Source organism: Vicia villosa, unplaced genomic scaffold (genome assembly GCF_029867415.1).
Source record: "Vicia villosa cultivar HV-30 ecotype Madison, WI unplaced genomic scaffold, Vvil1.0 ctg.003559F_1_1, whole genome shotgun sequence".
Taxonomy (NCBI): domain Eukaryota; kingdom Viridiplantae; phylum Streptophyta; class Magnoliopsida; order Fabales; family Fabaceae; genus Vicia; species Vicia villosa.
Genome location: NW_026706237.1, coordinates 97,759 through 113,519, shown reverse-complemented (window position 1 = coordinate 113,519; position 15,761 = coordinate 97,759). Strand labels below are relative to the sequence as shown.

Sequence of the window (15,761 nt, the reverse complement as noted above, 5' to 3'; positions counted from 1 at the left end):
GACCAGATGGCGTTTAGAACAAACGTAATGGTAGCGATGAAAGTGATTTGGTGCAGACCCATACCACAACGATTAAGGAGGCTTTCAACATCAGGCCAGCCAAGGATACGGCCATGGAACTTAAACTTTTCTCCTAACCAGCGCCACAAATCAGTAGCAAAGTTACAATCAAAAAACAAATGATGCGTAGATTCTTCAGCCTCCTTGCAAATATTACACCGAGAGGGAAAAGCAAAGTTTCAACGTTTCCATTGCTCATCCGTAGATACCTTATAATGGAGATGCTTCCACACCAAGCAAGATTTTAAAGGGGAATTGACTTAGACCAAATCCAACTCCACCAATTCTTACGAAAACCTTTTGACCTCTTAAAATCATAACCAATTTTAGAAGAGAATTCACCATTCGGAGAATGCATCCAAACCTTTTAATCCGCACGAAGATCAAAAGGAATATGACAAGAAGTAATCTGTGCCTGAATAGTAGAAGGGATGTAAGTGATGGACTTGGAAAAATCCCAGCAACCATTAACAATTATACTGCTGACCTTTTGAGCTACAATAGTCGAATCAACCATATCAAGATGAACTTCTACTGGCCCATCAGTTACTTTGACATCTACTTCGTTAAGCTTTTCTACCGCAACTTCTATTGAACCATGTTTTACAGGTCAAGGAAACCCTCGACAACATGCTCTTATTGATAAATATGTTATTGATGATGCAACCAAAATTCAAACATAAGAAGCTATTAAAAACGCAAGCAGACTAAACTAGATTTTGATAATCACTACAAAGACCCTCTAATGATGGCACAGAAACTTGAATAAATCTCAAGCCTCATCTCAAAGAAGAATTCAAGAAAATATCCGTATGATTGGATTTTCTAAAATTAAATTTCAAGGGTTTTTTCATAAAGTTATATGGATAAATTATACACACACTAAAACAAGTTTAAAAACTTATTTTTCTTACACAAATGTTCCTAAAAGTGGTTTGGAGTCATGTCGATTGAATCAAGAACTGTCTAAATGATTTTGGATAAAATTTGAACTAGTCAATCGATTGGCACCTATACCTAATTGAATGGGTTAGTACAAAAATTATCCTTAAACGTTTCACACATTGTCTTAATGAATGTCAATGACTCTATATCCATTATTTCATTTTAAAACTTTCTAAACATTTATTTTTAGGTCTTCTAATCGATTGGAGCAATATGCATCGATTGGCATATTAAACTTGGCCTCAAAATTTTACATTTTTGTGTCATCCTCTAGCCTATAAATAGAAGCCCCTCCTTTCACATTTTTGTATCCAAAAATGTGAACCTTCTATCTCACACCTCACACTCTCTCTAAAATACTTTTCAATTTTTTCTCCCATATTTTTAACCATAGTGCTTCGAGAAAGAATATTGTTATAAATTCCTTAAGAAATATTTTGTATTGGTAGAATAATTTATCCATAAGAGATATTTTTTGGGTTTAAAGCCCAACCCGGTTAAAAGATTTGGGTTTGGGGTTTTAAGTCCTCGGTTCGTAAGGTCAGTTAGTTTAAAAATTTACTTCGGTTCGAGATCATTATTCCAGTTCAAAATATCATTAGGTTTATGAGCTAAGCCTAGTTTAAAATCTCTCCTTGTTTCAAGATTAGCCCGATTCAAAATCTCATATTGATTTTTGGTAAGCCTGATTAAACCATAGTCTGAATCGTGAGTTCAACCTGGTTCAAAAGCTCGCTTTGGTTAGAGATAAGGTTGTGGAAAATCTCGATTTAGCTTGGAGACTAACCATTTCAAGTAGCAGTTTGGAAAGAAGACAAACTGCTTCAATTCGCATTTTGGAAAGAAGACTAACCGCTTCTCTATATTGTTCATTGTTTGGTTGAAAGTTAGCCTGAAACTTCATTTTCTTTGTATAAGAGGCTTCCAGAGTTCAAACTATTAAAAGCTCTAAAGATTTATTGGATACTCTCAAGACTAAATCTTGGAGACATGACTAAACTCTTAAGTTTTTTTTTTCAACACATAATTTCTATTTTTAAATTTTTTATCATGGGCACAAGTTTGTATTTATTACTTATTGTTCATTATTTGGTTGAAGTTTCAGTTTTCTTGTATAAGGGAATTCGAGAGTTTAAACTATTAAAAACTTATAAAATTTAGGGTTAATACTACTTTTCACCCCTGTAATATAGGCGAAATTCGCTTTACCCCCTGGTAATATTTTTTTTTTTCGTTTCCCCCCTGTAATATTTTTTTGTTTGGATTACCCCCCTAAGCGTGTAATTTAAACACCAAATCTGGGGGGGGGGGGGGGGGGGGGGGGGGGGGGGAATCAAACAAAAAAATATTACAGGGGGTAAACTTTACACTTAGGGGGCAAAAGACATAGTATTTTTATATTTCAAGGGGGTGTTTGAAAAAAAATTTTACAGGGGAAAAAGCGAATTTCGCCTATATTACAGCGGGGTTTTGTATATTTAACCCTAAAATTTATTAGATACTTCCAAGATCAAATTTTATTAAGTTTTTTCTTAACAGAAAAATTTCTATTTTTAAATTTTTTAATCGTGGACACATCTTTCAAATTAGTAATTGATAAGCATGGATGTGCTGACTTTTTTACATCAATAAAAAAGTGGCAATTTATTTTTATTATATTTGAGACAACAATTGTAATAATTGTTATACAAGTCTTGGAAGGGTATTAAAATTAATTTAAATAGAAAATAGATAAGAACTTTAACTCATCACAAGAAGGAAAAAAAACTAATAATAATAATTATTTTTTAAAAAAAGATAATGCTAACAAATGCCCGACACATGTTAAGAACTAAAAATACAAAACAAAGATTTAAAAATAAGATATTAATAAAAAAGATGCTACATAAATAAAAGACAAAGAGACAATAGTTAACCTCCAACCAAAAGCATAAATATTATAGAATTCTATGCCTCATAATAATCCATCTAAAACATCCTGAATTAGATTAAAACATTACATTAGTTATCAAGATTAAAAAGAAGGTAAGAATTCAAAGCCTTGATTTAGAAAAGCTCCAATCACCCATAGCTTTAAATTGGGCAGGTTGATTATTGGCTCTGAGTTTTTTACCTGATTTCAATATAATACACAAATTAATATATCAGAACACAAATAAAAATATAAATAATAAAATTAGCATGTAGATCCAATGACTAAAAACAAAATTTGAATAAATTATTACTAAAATCATATTTAACTTTATAATTAAATAGAATATAAGATATGATAATTAACTAGGAAAGAAAAGGATATATAGCTTACATTAAATGAAAATGTAAGTAGAAATTTGTCAGAAGCTGTGGCCAAATTTGAATTTTGAACATTGAAATCTCTCAAAGATTCAAGAGACTTGTACAATGAAGCAGCCACTCTTTCTCCTTTGTTGCATACTATTTTAACATAAAACCCTCTTTCATCCACTTGAAACATATCCATCTACACAAAACCACATTCAAAAACATTGTTACTAATTATGTAATTTGAGCATTTTATAGAGCTAATGAGATTTTTATGAAACATATACCTGGACAATTTTCTTGCATATTGAACTAGTGTTATCATTGAATTGAATCTTTTTGTGGTTTTCAATTGATCCTTGATGAGATTTGGATGCTGCTAAGGATGCTTCAAGTCCTGAAACCTCAGCCTTAAGCTTCTTGGCTTGTGATTGAAGTTCTTGCATATATGAAACAGCATCTCCAATTATAGAAGCCTTATCCATCTATATACATATAAATAAATATAATATCAGTTAAGTTCTGATCAGTAATAATATGGTTTTAAATTGTGGTCTGCAAAATAGTACAAAGATTTTAGGTGCAACCACAATTATAGTTACATAGACTGTATATATCTGTATTTTACCACAATATTATCGTAATCATGACGTAAAATCATTGAATATCTGTTATAAATGGAAGCAATCTTCATCTTATAACAAGTTTCTTCAATTAGGGTTAGACTCAACGCAAATTTTAAGACGGTAAACTTACCTTTGATATATTGGGAACCAAAGATCGCAATGCATAGAGCTTATCCTTCATTCGACCGCGCCTCCTCCTCTCAGATTCCAAAGTCTTGGACCTATCCGTTTTCAACCTTGGCTTAGTATCACCACTTGTAGTTGTTGTTGGAGAAGAATAATTATCATCATCATCATCATTATCATTTTCTTCTCTTATTTCACCCTTAGCTTCTCCATCAAAACAAGAGAAAGAGCCAAGTGAAGAAGTTGGATCAAAAGGGGTGACAAAATTATTATTGGAGTGATCAAATGTGTTTGTAGGAAATGAAAGGAATGAGTTATCAACAAAGCTTTGATTCATGATTAGGTCAGAATTGAAGTTACACATAGTAGTCGTATCTTCATTTTCTTCCCCACGAATCAAGTTGATGAATTGATTAAAGTTTGGATCTTCAATGAAATCGTGTAGCTCAAAGCCATTGTTAATGTGTGCAAGTGTCTCTGGATAAAAATCCATTGTGTGTGTATTTTGGATGAAAGTTGTAACATATGGTGAGTGAGTGATCTAAATATTGGAATATATATAGAACTTTGGCATGATGGATAATTAATGGTTAGTTATTCTTAATTAAAAACTAATATGATCGGAATAATTTTTGTCAAATAATTTATTGGCTAGAATTCATCCTAATAAATAAGATGTCGTTGGTTCAAATCTATATCTTTTATATCTGATGTCTCTGCATAACTATCTACTGAGTTGAACTCCGAGATAAAATAATTTTAATTTTAATTTTAGTGTGAATGGAATAAGAGAGTACTACCTACACCAAATGAGTTCGAAAGGAACTTGCTATGATATGTATGTTTATTTTATTTGTCTAAGCCAAATGATTTTGAAAGAATCTTTTCTCTTTCCAGAAATGTCTATGATATATATAAAAAATTGGGGAACACAGTTTTATTGTTTTTGTGTCTGTAAAAGCACATATAGTTTTACTAGAAAGAAATAAATAAACCTTGCAACAGATTAAATACTTAAAATAATGAGTAATTGTCTACTGTATTATTATTTTATAAAAATATAACTGCTAAAAAAAAGATATTAATACGATTCTGTGTATGTATGTAGTGACATATTTAATTTTCAGATCATGCTGGTTAGCATTGACGTATATTATTGTTATTCTATTGATGTTTGAGTGCATAAGTATACTATTTAATTAAAATACGTGTCATGCAGACAGTGTATGATGGTAACAAGATAATACTTCCGTATGTATAATCTCTACAAAAGATTAAGTCTTTGAAATCAAAAGCTTGTTTTAGTTTCTAGAACACTCTAAATGTTTTTGAAATTGAAATTCTTAAAGTAGCATTTAAAAGAATTTAGTAGATAGGAAGAATGTGAGATGTTGGATCGAACTCTAGTATGATTGAAGGGTAGCTTATTGATTCGACAGGATTAAGCATGAAGTCAAAGGTTGTTCACATGCTTGTGTTGAAGATGCTAGGGTTGTTAGCATGTTAAATTAGGTTTTAGTGTTTAAACCCTAATTTGTTAAGTTAGCTTGTTTATTAAGTTGGCTTGTGTAATGGGCCTTGTGGAAAAAGCCCATTAGTTAGTATGTTAGGTTTTATTATAAATAGCATACTAGTATCTCACCATTACTAAGCTGCAAATCCTAATTTAGAGTGAGAGAGGTTATTTGTTATTCTTGTAAACTTGTAATCTTGTTTTAAGAGAAAGTAAAAGAATAGCAGTTGTAACCAATTCTTGTATTCTTCTTATCTTTCCTAATTTCTATTATATTTTGTTCTTGACATCGTTTTTCACAACAAATTGGTGTGGTAAGCGTGGAGAAGATGCCTTCAACAAAGTATAAGATTGAAAAGTTCACCGGAGTGAATGATTTCGGTCTGTGGCACTTGAAGATGAAAGCCCTACTGGTCAAGCAGGGTTGCTTGGAAGCATTGAAGGGAGAGGCAGCCATGAATGCAGAATTGACGGCAACGGAGAAGACGAATATGATCGAGAAAGCACAAAGCGCAATTTTGTTGAGCCTTGGTGATAAGGTTCTCTGGCAGGTATTAAAGGAGACGACGACATCAGGGTTATGGGTGAAACTTGAAAGTTTGTATATGACCAAATCGCTGGTAAATCGACTCTACCTGAAGCAAGCTTTGTATTCATTCAAGATGATTGAAGACAAAGTGTTGGCTGAGCAGTTGGATATGTTCTACAAGCTGATTCTTGATCTTGACAATATTGATGTGAAGATCGATGATGAAGATCAAGCACTGTTACTATTGTGTGCTTTGCCTCGATCACATGCTCACTTCAAAGAAACTTTCTTGTATGGAAGGGAGTCTCTATCCTTAGAAGAAGTTCAATCAGCCCTGTATTCAAAGGACTTGAACGAACGAAAGGAGCATAAACCTTCGACTGTTGGTGAAGGTTTGGCCGTTAAGGAAAATTCTTGCGAAAGGATGGTAAGTTCGACAAGAAGAAGGGCAAAAGCCAATCGAAGTCTTATAGTGGCGAAGCATCTGGTATTCGATGCGATCATTGTAAGAAGGAGGATCACACGAGAAAGGTGTGCCCTGAACGCCTGAAAGATCATGGAGGTAAGGATAATGGCAATGCAGTCATTGTTCAAGATAATTTTGAATCATCTGATGTTCTTGTGGTTTCAAGCAGTGACTCGAGAAGAGAGTGGATTATGGATTCAGGTTGCACTTGGCACATGACTCTAAACAAAGACTTGTTCGAGGAATTATGTGATCAAGATGGTGGATCAGGATTGCTGGGAAACAACAAGGCTTGCAAAATTGTAGGTGTTGGATATGTGAGATTCAAGCTCCATGATGAGTCGATAAGGTTGTTGAATGAAGTCAGGTATGTTCCTAATTTGAAGAGAAATCTACTTTCTCTTGGTGAATTCGACAAGAAAGGATATGTTTTCCAAGGAGAGAAAAGTATCCTAAGAGTCATGAAGGGGTCGAAGGAAGTCTTGAGAGGCGTGAAGAAACAAGGCTTTTATACCCTTGAGGCTGAAGTTGTAAGTGGTTCGACAAATGTTGCATCCACGAAACCTTTGTCGAAGATAGAAATCTGGCACATGAGATTGGGCCATGTCAGTGAAAGGGGTATGGTTGAATTAGGGAAACAAAATCTGCTTGGTGGAGACAAAGTCGAAAAACTGAAGTTTTGTGAACCCTATGTACTTGGGAAATCTTGTAGAGTGAAGTTCAACAAAGGCAAACAAAGAACACATGGATCCCTTGATTAAATCCATGCTGATCTTTAGGGGCCTGCAAGATGTCCATCACATTCAGGAGCAAGATATTTTCTATCCATAGTTGATGACTATTCCAGAGAGTTATGGATATTCATCCAGAAGACTAAGGATGAAACTTTTGAGAATTTCAAAAGTTGGAAGACTCTGGTAGAAAATCAGACTGGCAGGAAGGTCAAGAGGTGGAGAACCGATAATGGCCTTGAATTTTGCAATGAGGCGTTCGATAGCTTTTGTGCTGACTCTGGTATTGCAAGGCACAAAACTACTGCAGGTACTCCACAGAAAAATGGTTTGGCTGAAAGGTTTAATAGAACTATTTTGGAGAGAGTTAGATGCATGTTGACTAGTGCGGGGTTAAAGAAGGTGTTCTGGGCTGAGGCTGTTTCGACATTAACATATCTGATAAACAGATGTCCTTCAACAGCGTTAGATATGAAGACACCTGAAGAATTTTGGTCGGGACATCCACCAGATCTCGACAAACTGAGAGTATTTGGCTGCGTAGCCTATGCTCACATTAGGCAAGACAAGGTCGAACCTAGAGCTCTTAAATGCATGTTCATGGGATACCCTGAAGGAGTCAAATCTTATAGGCTATGGTGCCTAGAGCCAGGTCACAGGAGGTGTATCACCAGTCGAGATGTAGTTTTCAATGAATCTGAAATGGCTTTTAAGAAAACTGATGATGTTGGTTAAAATGCAGAAACATCTGACGAAGAGCTGGAACAGGTAGAGATTCCTGTTGAGGTAGAGCATGTTGATGCTGAATTGCATATCCCCGATGAAGTCGAAGAAGAAGCAGAAGATGCTGATAAAGTTGAGGAAATGATCGATGACTACCTATTGTCGAGAGATAGGTCGAGAAGAGTCATCAAGGCACCTCAGAGACTTGGGTATGCAGATCTTATAGCTTATGCCTTAATCTCTGCAAGTGAGGTTCTAGATGAAGAACCTAGAGACTACAAGGAAGTTATGAGGAGTCGAAATAATACTGAATGGCTGAAGGCCATGGGTGATGAGATGAAATCTCTTCATGATAATCATACTTGGGAACTGATCAAGAAACCTGCTAGGGCAAGGTTAGTCAGCTGTAAATGGATTTTCAAAGTTAAGGAAGGAATTGAATGAGTGACGTCGAAAAGATACAAGACAAGGTTAGTTGCAAGGGGTTTCACTCAGAAAGAAGGTGTTGACTTCAATGATGTGTTTTCTCCTGTTGTGAAGCATAGGTCCATTCGAATGTTGCTTGCCATGGTGGCACAATTCGATCTTGAATTGGAACAGATGGATGTGAAGACTGCGTTCTTGTATGGTGATCTAGATGAAACGATCCTGATGAGGCAACCTGAAGGGTATGTCGAAAAGGGGAAGGAAGATTATGTGTGCAAGCTAAAGAGATCTTTGTATGGGCTAAAACAATCTCCTCGACAGTGGAATAGGAGATTTGACAAGTTCATGGCACGCATAAGTTTCATTAGAAATCAAATCGACCACTGTGTTTACTTCAGATTTCGATCTGGTAATTCATTTGTTATTTTGTTGCTTTATGTGGATATTCTCATAGCAAGCAACAATGTTGAAGATGTGATGAGGGTGAAGGCTGAACTCAATAAGGAGTTCAATATGAAGGATCTGGGAGCTGCTTCCAGGATTCTTGGAATTGACATTCGAAGAGATCGAAAGAAGTCAAAGTTATGCTTATCTCAAGAGGCATATCTATGGAAGATTCTTGAAAAGTTTGGTATGTCAAATTCGAAGCCAGTTGTGACTCTAACAAAGCCTCAATTCAAGTTGAGTATTGATCAGTGTCCCAGTACTGATGTCGAAAGAGCCTATATAAATAGCATCCCATATGCTAATATAGTTGGTTCTTTGATGTATGCTATGGTCTGTACTAGACCCGACATAGCATATGCAGTAAGTCTTGTAAGCAGGTACATGGCAAATCCTAGAAAGGCTCACTGGCAAGCATTGAAGTGGATTTTAAGGTACATAAATGGGTCTCTGAACAGAGTCCTAATTTATGGTGGAGCCTTGGGTGAAGATAATAAAGCATTAATCGAAGGATATGTCGACTCTGATTATGCAGGTTGTATGGATTCCAGAAAATCTATTTCTAGATATGTTTTCACTATGTTTGGCACTGCAATTAGTTGGAAAGCAACACTTCAGAAGGTTGTTGCTCTATCAACCACTGAAGCGGAGTATATTGCCCTAACTGAAGTTGTGAAAGAAGCATTGTGGCTTGAAGGTTTTGCAAAGGAGCTGAAACTTCAAGGTCGAGGTATCACTGTTAAATGTGATAGTCAAAGTGCAATACACATGTCTAAGAATTCAGCCTATCATAAGCGAACTAAGCACATTGATGTGAGGCTGCATTTTGTCAGAGAAGTAATAGAGCGTGGAGAAGTCCAAGTGCTGAAGGTTTCGACTGAGGACAATGCTGCTGATATGATCACCAAGACATTGCCAAGTTCCATGTTTTTCCACTGTATGCAGTTGATAAAGCTGCATGTAGAAAGCTAGTTGTTCCCTTGACGTTGTAGAGTTAGGTCCAAGGTGGAGATTTGTGAGATATTGGATCAAACTCTAGTATGGTCGAAGGGTAGCTTCTTGGTTCGACAGTATTAAGCATGAAGTCGAAGATTGTTCACATGCTTGTGTCGAAGATGATAGGGTTGTTAGCATGTTAAATTAGATTTTAGTGTTTAAACCCTAATTTTTTAAGTTAGCTTGTTTATTAAGTTGGCTTGTGTAACGGGCCTTGTGGAAAAAGCCCATTAGTTAGTATATTAGGTTTTATTATAAATAGCATACTAGTCTCTCATCATTGCTAAGCTGCAAATCCTAATTTAGGGTGAGAGAGGTTATTTGTTATTCTTGTAAACTTGTAATCTTGTTTTAAGAGAAAGTAAAAGAATAGCAGTTATAACCAATTCTTGTGTTCTTCTCATCTTCCCTAATTCATAATATATTTTGTTCTTGACATCGTTTTTCACAACAATTATCCTAATTGGTTTCAAATGTTGTTCAAATTATAGGTGCTTAGCGACCAATGACAAATCTTGTTGGACAGCCTACACAACTTTTTATTTTGGTTATTGCTTTTGTTAGTTAATCATTTGTTTTATTATAAAATTATAAAGTCTGTGTCATTTTTTGTTTGTATTTGGTGTAAACAATGAATATTTATGTTACAATGTTTCTATTTGAGAACTTGGTCAAATGTACAATGTTTCTATTTCAGGATTCTGTAAAAATATGGTTCTATATTCCATGTTATGATTCTATAATACTGGTGCAAACGAAAATATTGAAATAAAATCTTATCCCCTCGATTTTAACTTAAAACTAAGGTTAAAACATTGAGTTATTACCTTAGTTTTACACAACACCGAAAGTTAATAAGAATGTAGATGTTGGGGATCGAACTCTTGAACATAACTTTACCCTTCGGTTATTTAAAATCTGAGGAGTAAAATGATAGTTTTCATGACGCTCTTTGTTACCTCGCTTCTGTAACCGAGGTTAAATGTGTTTTTTATAGTAGTGTTGATCTCCTATAAAACATTGTAGAACGGTGAAACTTATGATTTACCAATTTGTCTGGCTGCTTCACGTGTCCGTCGTGCCATATGTAGATGTCAAAATTGAAGATAATTCTATTTGTATATATCATTCTTCATTGGATGTCCCCCAAGATTAACCATGAAAATATATTAAGATGTGAATTTTAAGTAGTAAAAAATATTTATTATATTGTGATAAATTTTCTCTATCAAGGTCACGTCTTTGCAATGATTTATTGACTTTGAGTTAAGATGAGTGTTTGACTTTGGGTCCTTTGAACTCTTTGGATTGTGGAGGTGAGATGTCACCAAAGTTGGTTCATTTAGTCTTCAACTCTCTAGCTTATTGAATCTAATTATGAATCATGGAGTAGCAATGTTAACAATTTATTGTGAAACTTGATAAATGATGTCATTTATTCTCGTGTTTATATTTTGTCTAATGAATGATGTATGTAACGCCCAGAAATTCGATTATTCGTTTAATTTCGAATTTTGGAACGATTTAGTCGGTATTAGTTCGGGATAGCGAATCGTTAATTAATCAAAAATTTTAATATTTTTAGCATTAGAAATATTATTAGAGTGTCGAGTATTATTTTGGGAATTTTCAGAGCAAATAAAATTAGACCGTAAAATTTGAGGTGATAAGTACATAGGAAGTTTTAATAAAATAAAATTTATTTGGGCTGAGTGCTGTGTTGCCCGTGTGAATTAATTGGCCTAAAGTGGAATTAGTGAGGTATACCTTAGGTTTGAACTAGGGATGGCAATGGGCAGGGTATGGGTAGGGTACTATAGTACCCATCCTCATACCCGCGGTTAGAAAAAATCCTCGTACCCGAGCCCATACCCGTTTGGGTAACAACTTTAGCACCCGTACCTGTGCCCTCTGGGTATGTATGTACCCATACTCGTACCCGTTACCCGCATTTCTAATAAAAAATAAGTATATCAACTATAAAATATCATATCATTTTAAGTTTTTAGTATCATTTAAATATTTTCCAAAAACTTATTGTTAAATTATGAAATAAACAAACATTTATGTTACATATGTAATGGTTTAACATCGATGTATTTTTGAAAATTGATAGACATTTATTTTAATACAATAATATAAATCAAAATACATAAATATATATGTTGTGCGGGTATGGGGCGGGCTGGGTACTAAGTTGCCCATACCCGCACCCATACCCGCTTATTTAAGTGGGTAATTACCCGAGCCCGTGCCCGTACCCATTTATGCGGGTTTTTACCCTACCCATTATGGATATTTTTGTGGGTACCCACTGGAGATGGGCCAAATTGCCATCCCTAGTTTGAACACTCATTATCATAACACAAAATTTTGAAGAAAATAGAACGTAGCAGAAGAAGAAATTAGGAGAAACCAGTACACGTGAGATTTACCGAGCAGAAGGATATTTGGGGATTTTTGATCGGAACGATTTAGAGCAACCTTCGATCCAAAGGTAAGAGTGGGGTTCTTGTTCTATAAATAGGGACATGATAGATTGTATGTTGGTTTGGGGACTTTTATTTTCTCTATGTGTCGATTGAATTTTCTGATATAGATGTGAGTATTTGTGTGCCACTGTGTTGAAAATTTGTTGTGAATAATATGTTGTTACCACTATTTTTAATTTGTGCTTCTGCAATTATTTGATTGAAACCAAAACTGTGATCGATGATGATTGAAAATAATTGCGGTGATGTTGGAAAATTTTGTTGTGTATAACACTTAAACTGAAATTATAATGGACTCTGAGAGAGGAACAAGACGTGAGGGCGGGGGGTCCTTGTCTATGGGATGGGCGCCCCCAGTTATAAAAGAAAAAAGAAAAAAAGAAAATGAAGCTAGGACGAGGGCTCCATGAAGTGGGGGTGGGCACCCCTTTTTGGTTGTCTTGGAGTGGGACGGTAGGCATCAAAAGGGGACGGTGTCCCTTGTCCACCATGCTGCATTAGCTAAAATAATAAAAATAATAAAAATAATAATAATAATAATAATAATAATAATAATAATAATAATAATAATAATAATAATAATAATAATAATAATAATAATAATAATAATAATAATAATAATAATAATAATAATAATAATAATAATAATAATAATAATAATAATAATAATAATAATAATAATAATAATAATAATAATAATAATAATAATAATAATAATAATAATAATAATAATAATAATAATAATAATAATAATAATAATAATAATAATAATAATAATAATAATAATAATAATAATAATAATAATAATAATAATAATAATAATAATAATAATAATAATAATAATAATAATAATAATAATAATAATAATAATAATAATAATAATAATAATAATAATAATAATAATAATAATAATAATAATAATAATAATAATAATAATAATAATAATAATAATAATAATAATAATAATAATAATAATAATAATAATAATAATAATAATAATAATAATAATAATAATAATAATAATAATAATAATAATAATAATAATAATAATAATAATAATAATAATAATAATAATAATAATAATAATAATAATAATAATAATAATAATAATAATAATAATAATAATAATAATAATAATAATAATAATAATAATAATAATAATAATAATAATAATAATAATAATAATAATAATAATAATAATAATAATAATAATAATAATAATAATAATAATAATAATAATAATAATATGAACTTAGTACATTAGGTACTACTTAGAAGTAATAGCAGACATAAAATTAGATCCAATTAAACTAGTGGAATGTATTACTAGTAGTTGAATAAAATGAATAATCTAGTAACATAAGCAACAGAGCTTTAGCATTTAGCAAACTAGCTTTATAGCAACAATAGTGTTAGTATTTAGCAGAACCAAATTTTATGGCAATAGGAGAACAATTTATTAAAGAGTTAATACCATTTTATCCCCTGCCAAAGTAGTGAGTTTCGGTTTTCCCCCTTATTAAAAAAAAATTTAGCCTTTGCCCCTTAACAAAAAGATTCCACAACGCTTAACCTTATGGAGGAAGATTCCTTGGCATTTGTCTATGTGGACAGAATCTTCTAGATGAGATGGCATGAGTGACACGCTGGCTTGGCTGGCTTAGAAAAACTTGAAAAATAAATTGTCAAAACCAGGTTTCAAACACCTTCACCATGGGTTAATGAACACACATGCACCCACTCCAACCATTATGTTTGTTTGTTTAAATTACAAAGGATGCTTAATATATATTACATATTGTGTGATGCTTATGATTGAATATTAGTTTATATGTTATATATGTTTATTTATTTATTTTGCTTTTCTTATTACATTATTTATTACATTATTTACTAATTTATTTATTTAATTTACATTGATAATTTGTTTATTTATTTTAAAATGCATTATTTACATTATTTTATTAAATTTATTAAATTATGAAATTTAATTTGTTTATTTTATTTTAATTTACATTATTAATTTATTTATTTATTTTAAAATTATTTACACTAATTTATTTATTTTATTTTGATTTACATTATAAATTTATTTATTTATTTCAAAATACATTATTTACACTATTTAATTTAATTTATTTATTGATTTTATTTTAATTTACATTATTTATTTATTTATTTATTTCAAAATACATTATTTACACTATTTAATTTAATTTATTTATTTATTTTATTTTAATTTACATTATTTTATTTATTTTATTTATATTTACATTATTTAATTTAATTAATTAATTTACATTATAAATAACTGATATTAATAATAAATAAATAAATAAATAAATAAATAATATTAATAATAAATAAATAAATAAATAAATAAAATAATATTAATAATAAATAAATAAAGTAAATAAATAAATAAATAAACATATATATAATTACGTATTTAATTACGTATTTTAAATAAATAATATTAATAATAAATAAAGTAAATAAATAAATAAAATAATATATAAACATTAATAATAAATAAATAAAAATATAAATTAAATAAAATATAAATATTAATAAACATATTAATAATATTAATAACAAATAAATAAAGTAAATAAATAAAATAATATATAAACATTAATAATAAATAAATAAATAATATATAAATATAAATTAAATAATATATAAATACTAATAAACATATTAATAATATTAATAATACATAAATAAATAAATAAATAAATAAATAAATAAATAAATAAATAATATTAATAATAAATATATAAAGTAAATAAATAAAGTAATATATAAACATTAATGATAAATAAATAAATAAATAAATAAATAAAGTAATACATTATAAATATTAATATATACTATTATTGAAAAAAAAAAAAGGTAGAAAATATGCTACATATTGATATCGTTCCACATTTTCAACAAGTAATGATGTGTAGTTCGGTGGTTTGAAGGGTGCTTACTCACCCTTAGGTGAATGGTTCAATTCCTGGCCATGACAATTTCCTTTTTTTTGTATTTTTATGGAATCTTTTTTTGTTAAGGGGCAAAGGCTAAATTTTTTTTTAATAAGGGGGAAAACCGAAACTCGCTACTTTGGCAGGGGGTAAAAGGTATTTAACCCTTTATTAAATGTAGCAGAGTGGCACTTTTGAGCACATCAGTGACCGAACTAAAATTAATAACAGACCCGGGAATTAATTAACCGAGTAATATAATTTAGGTGAGTTCGGAATTGATTCGGTATCCGTAAATTGGCGATGTTTTGACTTGTTGCATATTTTGAGATATTGCGAATTTTGTGATGTTGCAGGAAATTAAAGTGACGAGTAATTATCAATAATGATCGATATATTTTGGCGATGTATGTGAATGCCTTATGCGATGTT

At 31.4% G+C, this 15,761-nt stretch overlaps 1 protein-coding gene across 1 annotated transcript; it reads right to left on the bottom strand.

Moving 5' to 3' along the window:
- Positions 1-2,793: 2,793 nt before the first annotated feature.
- On the bottom strand, positions 2,794-4,630 carry LOC131641190 (transcription factor FER-LIKE IRON DEFICIENCY-INDUCED TRANSCRIPTION FACTOR-like). The gene is made up of 4 exons (XM_058911494.1): positions 4,042-4,630; positions 3,573-3,770; positions 3,311-3,484; positions 2,794-3,118 (listed from the first exon to the last, which is right to left on the bottom strand). Exons 1-4 carry the CDS (start codon positions 4,528-4,530, stop codon positions 3,020-3,022), a joined length of 960 nt encoding a protein of 319 aa, XP_058767477.1. The 5' UTR covers positions 4,531-4,630; the 3' UTR covers positions 2,794-3,019.
- Positions 4,631-15,761: the final 11,131 nt, after the last annotated feature.

Bases quoted from the DNA above. Each gene is read 5' to 3' on its own strand.
- LOC131641190 (XM_058911494.1), bottom strand. From the start codon at position 4,530: ATGGATTTTTATCCAGAGACACTTGCACACATTAACAATGGCTTTGAG. The intron at 3,771-4,041 runs GTAAGTTTACCG...ATATGTATATAG, and splicing joins TGGTTCCCAATATATCAAAG to ATGGATAAGGCTTCTATAAT. The intron at 3,485-3,572 runs GTATATGTTTCA...GGTTTTGTGTAG, and splicing joins TATGCAAGAAAATTGTCCAG to ATGGATATGTTTCAAGTGGA.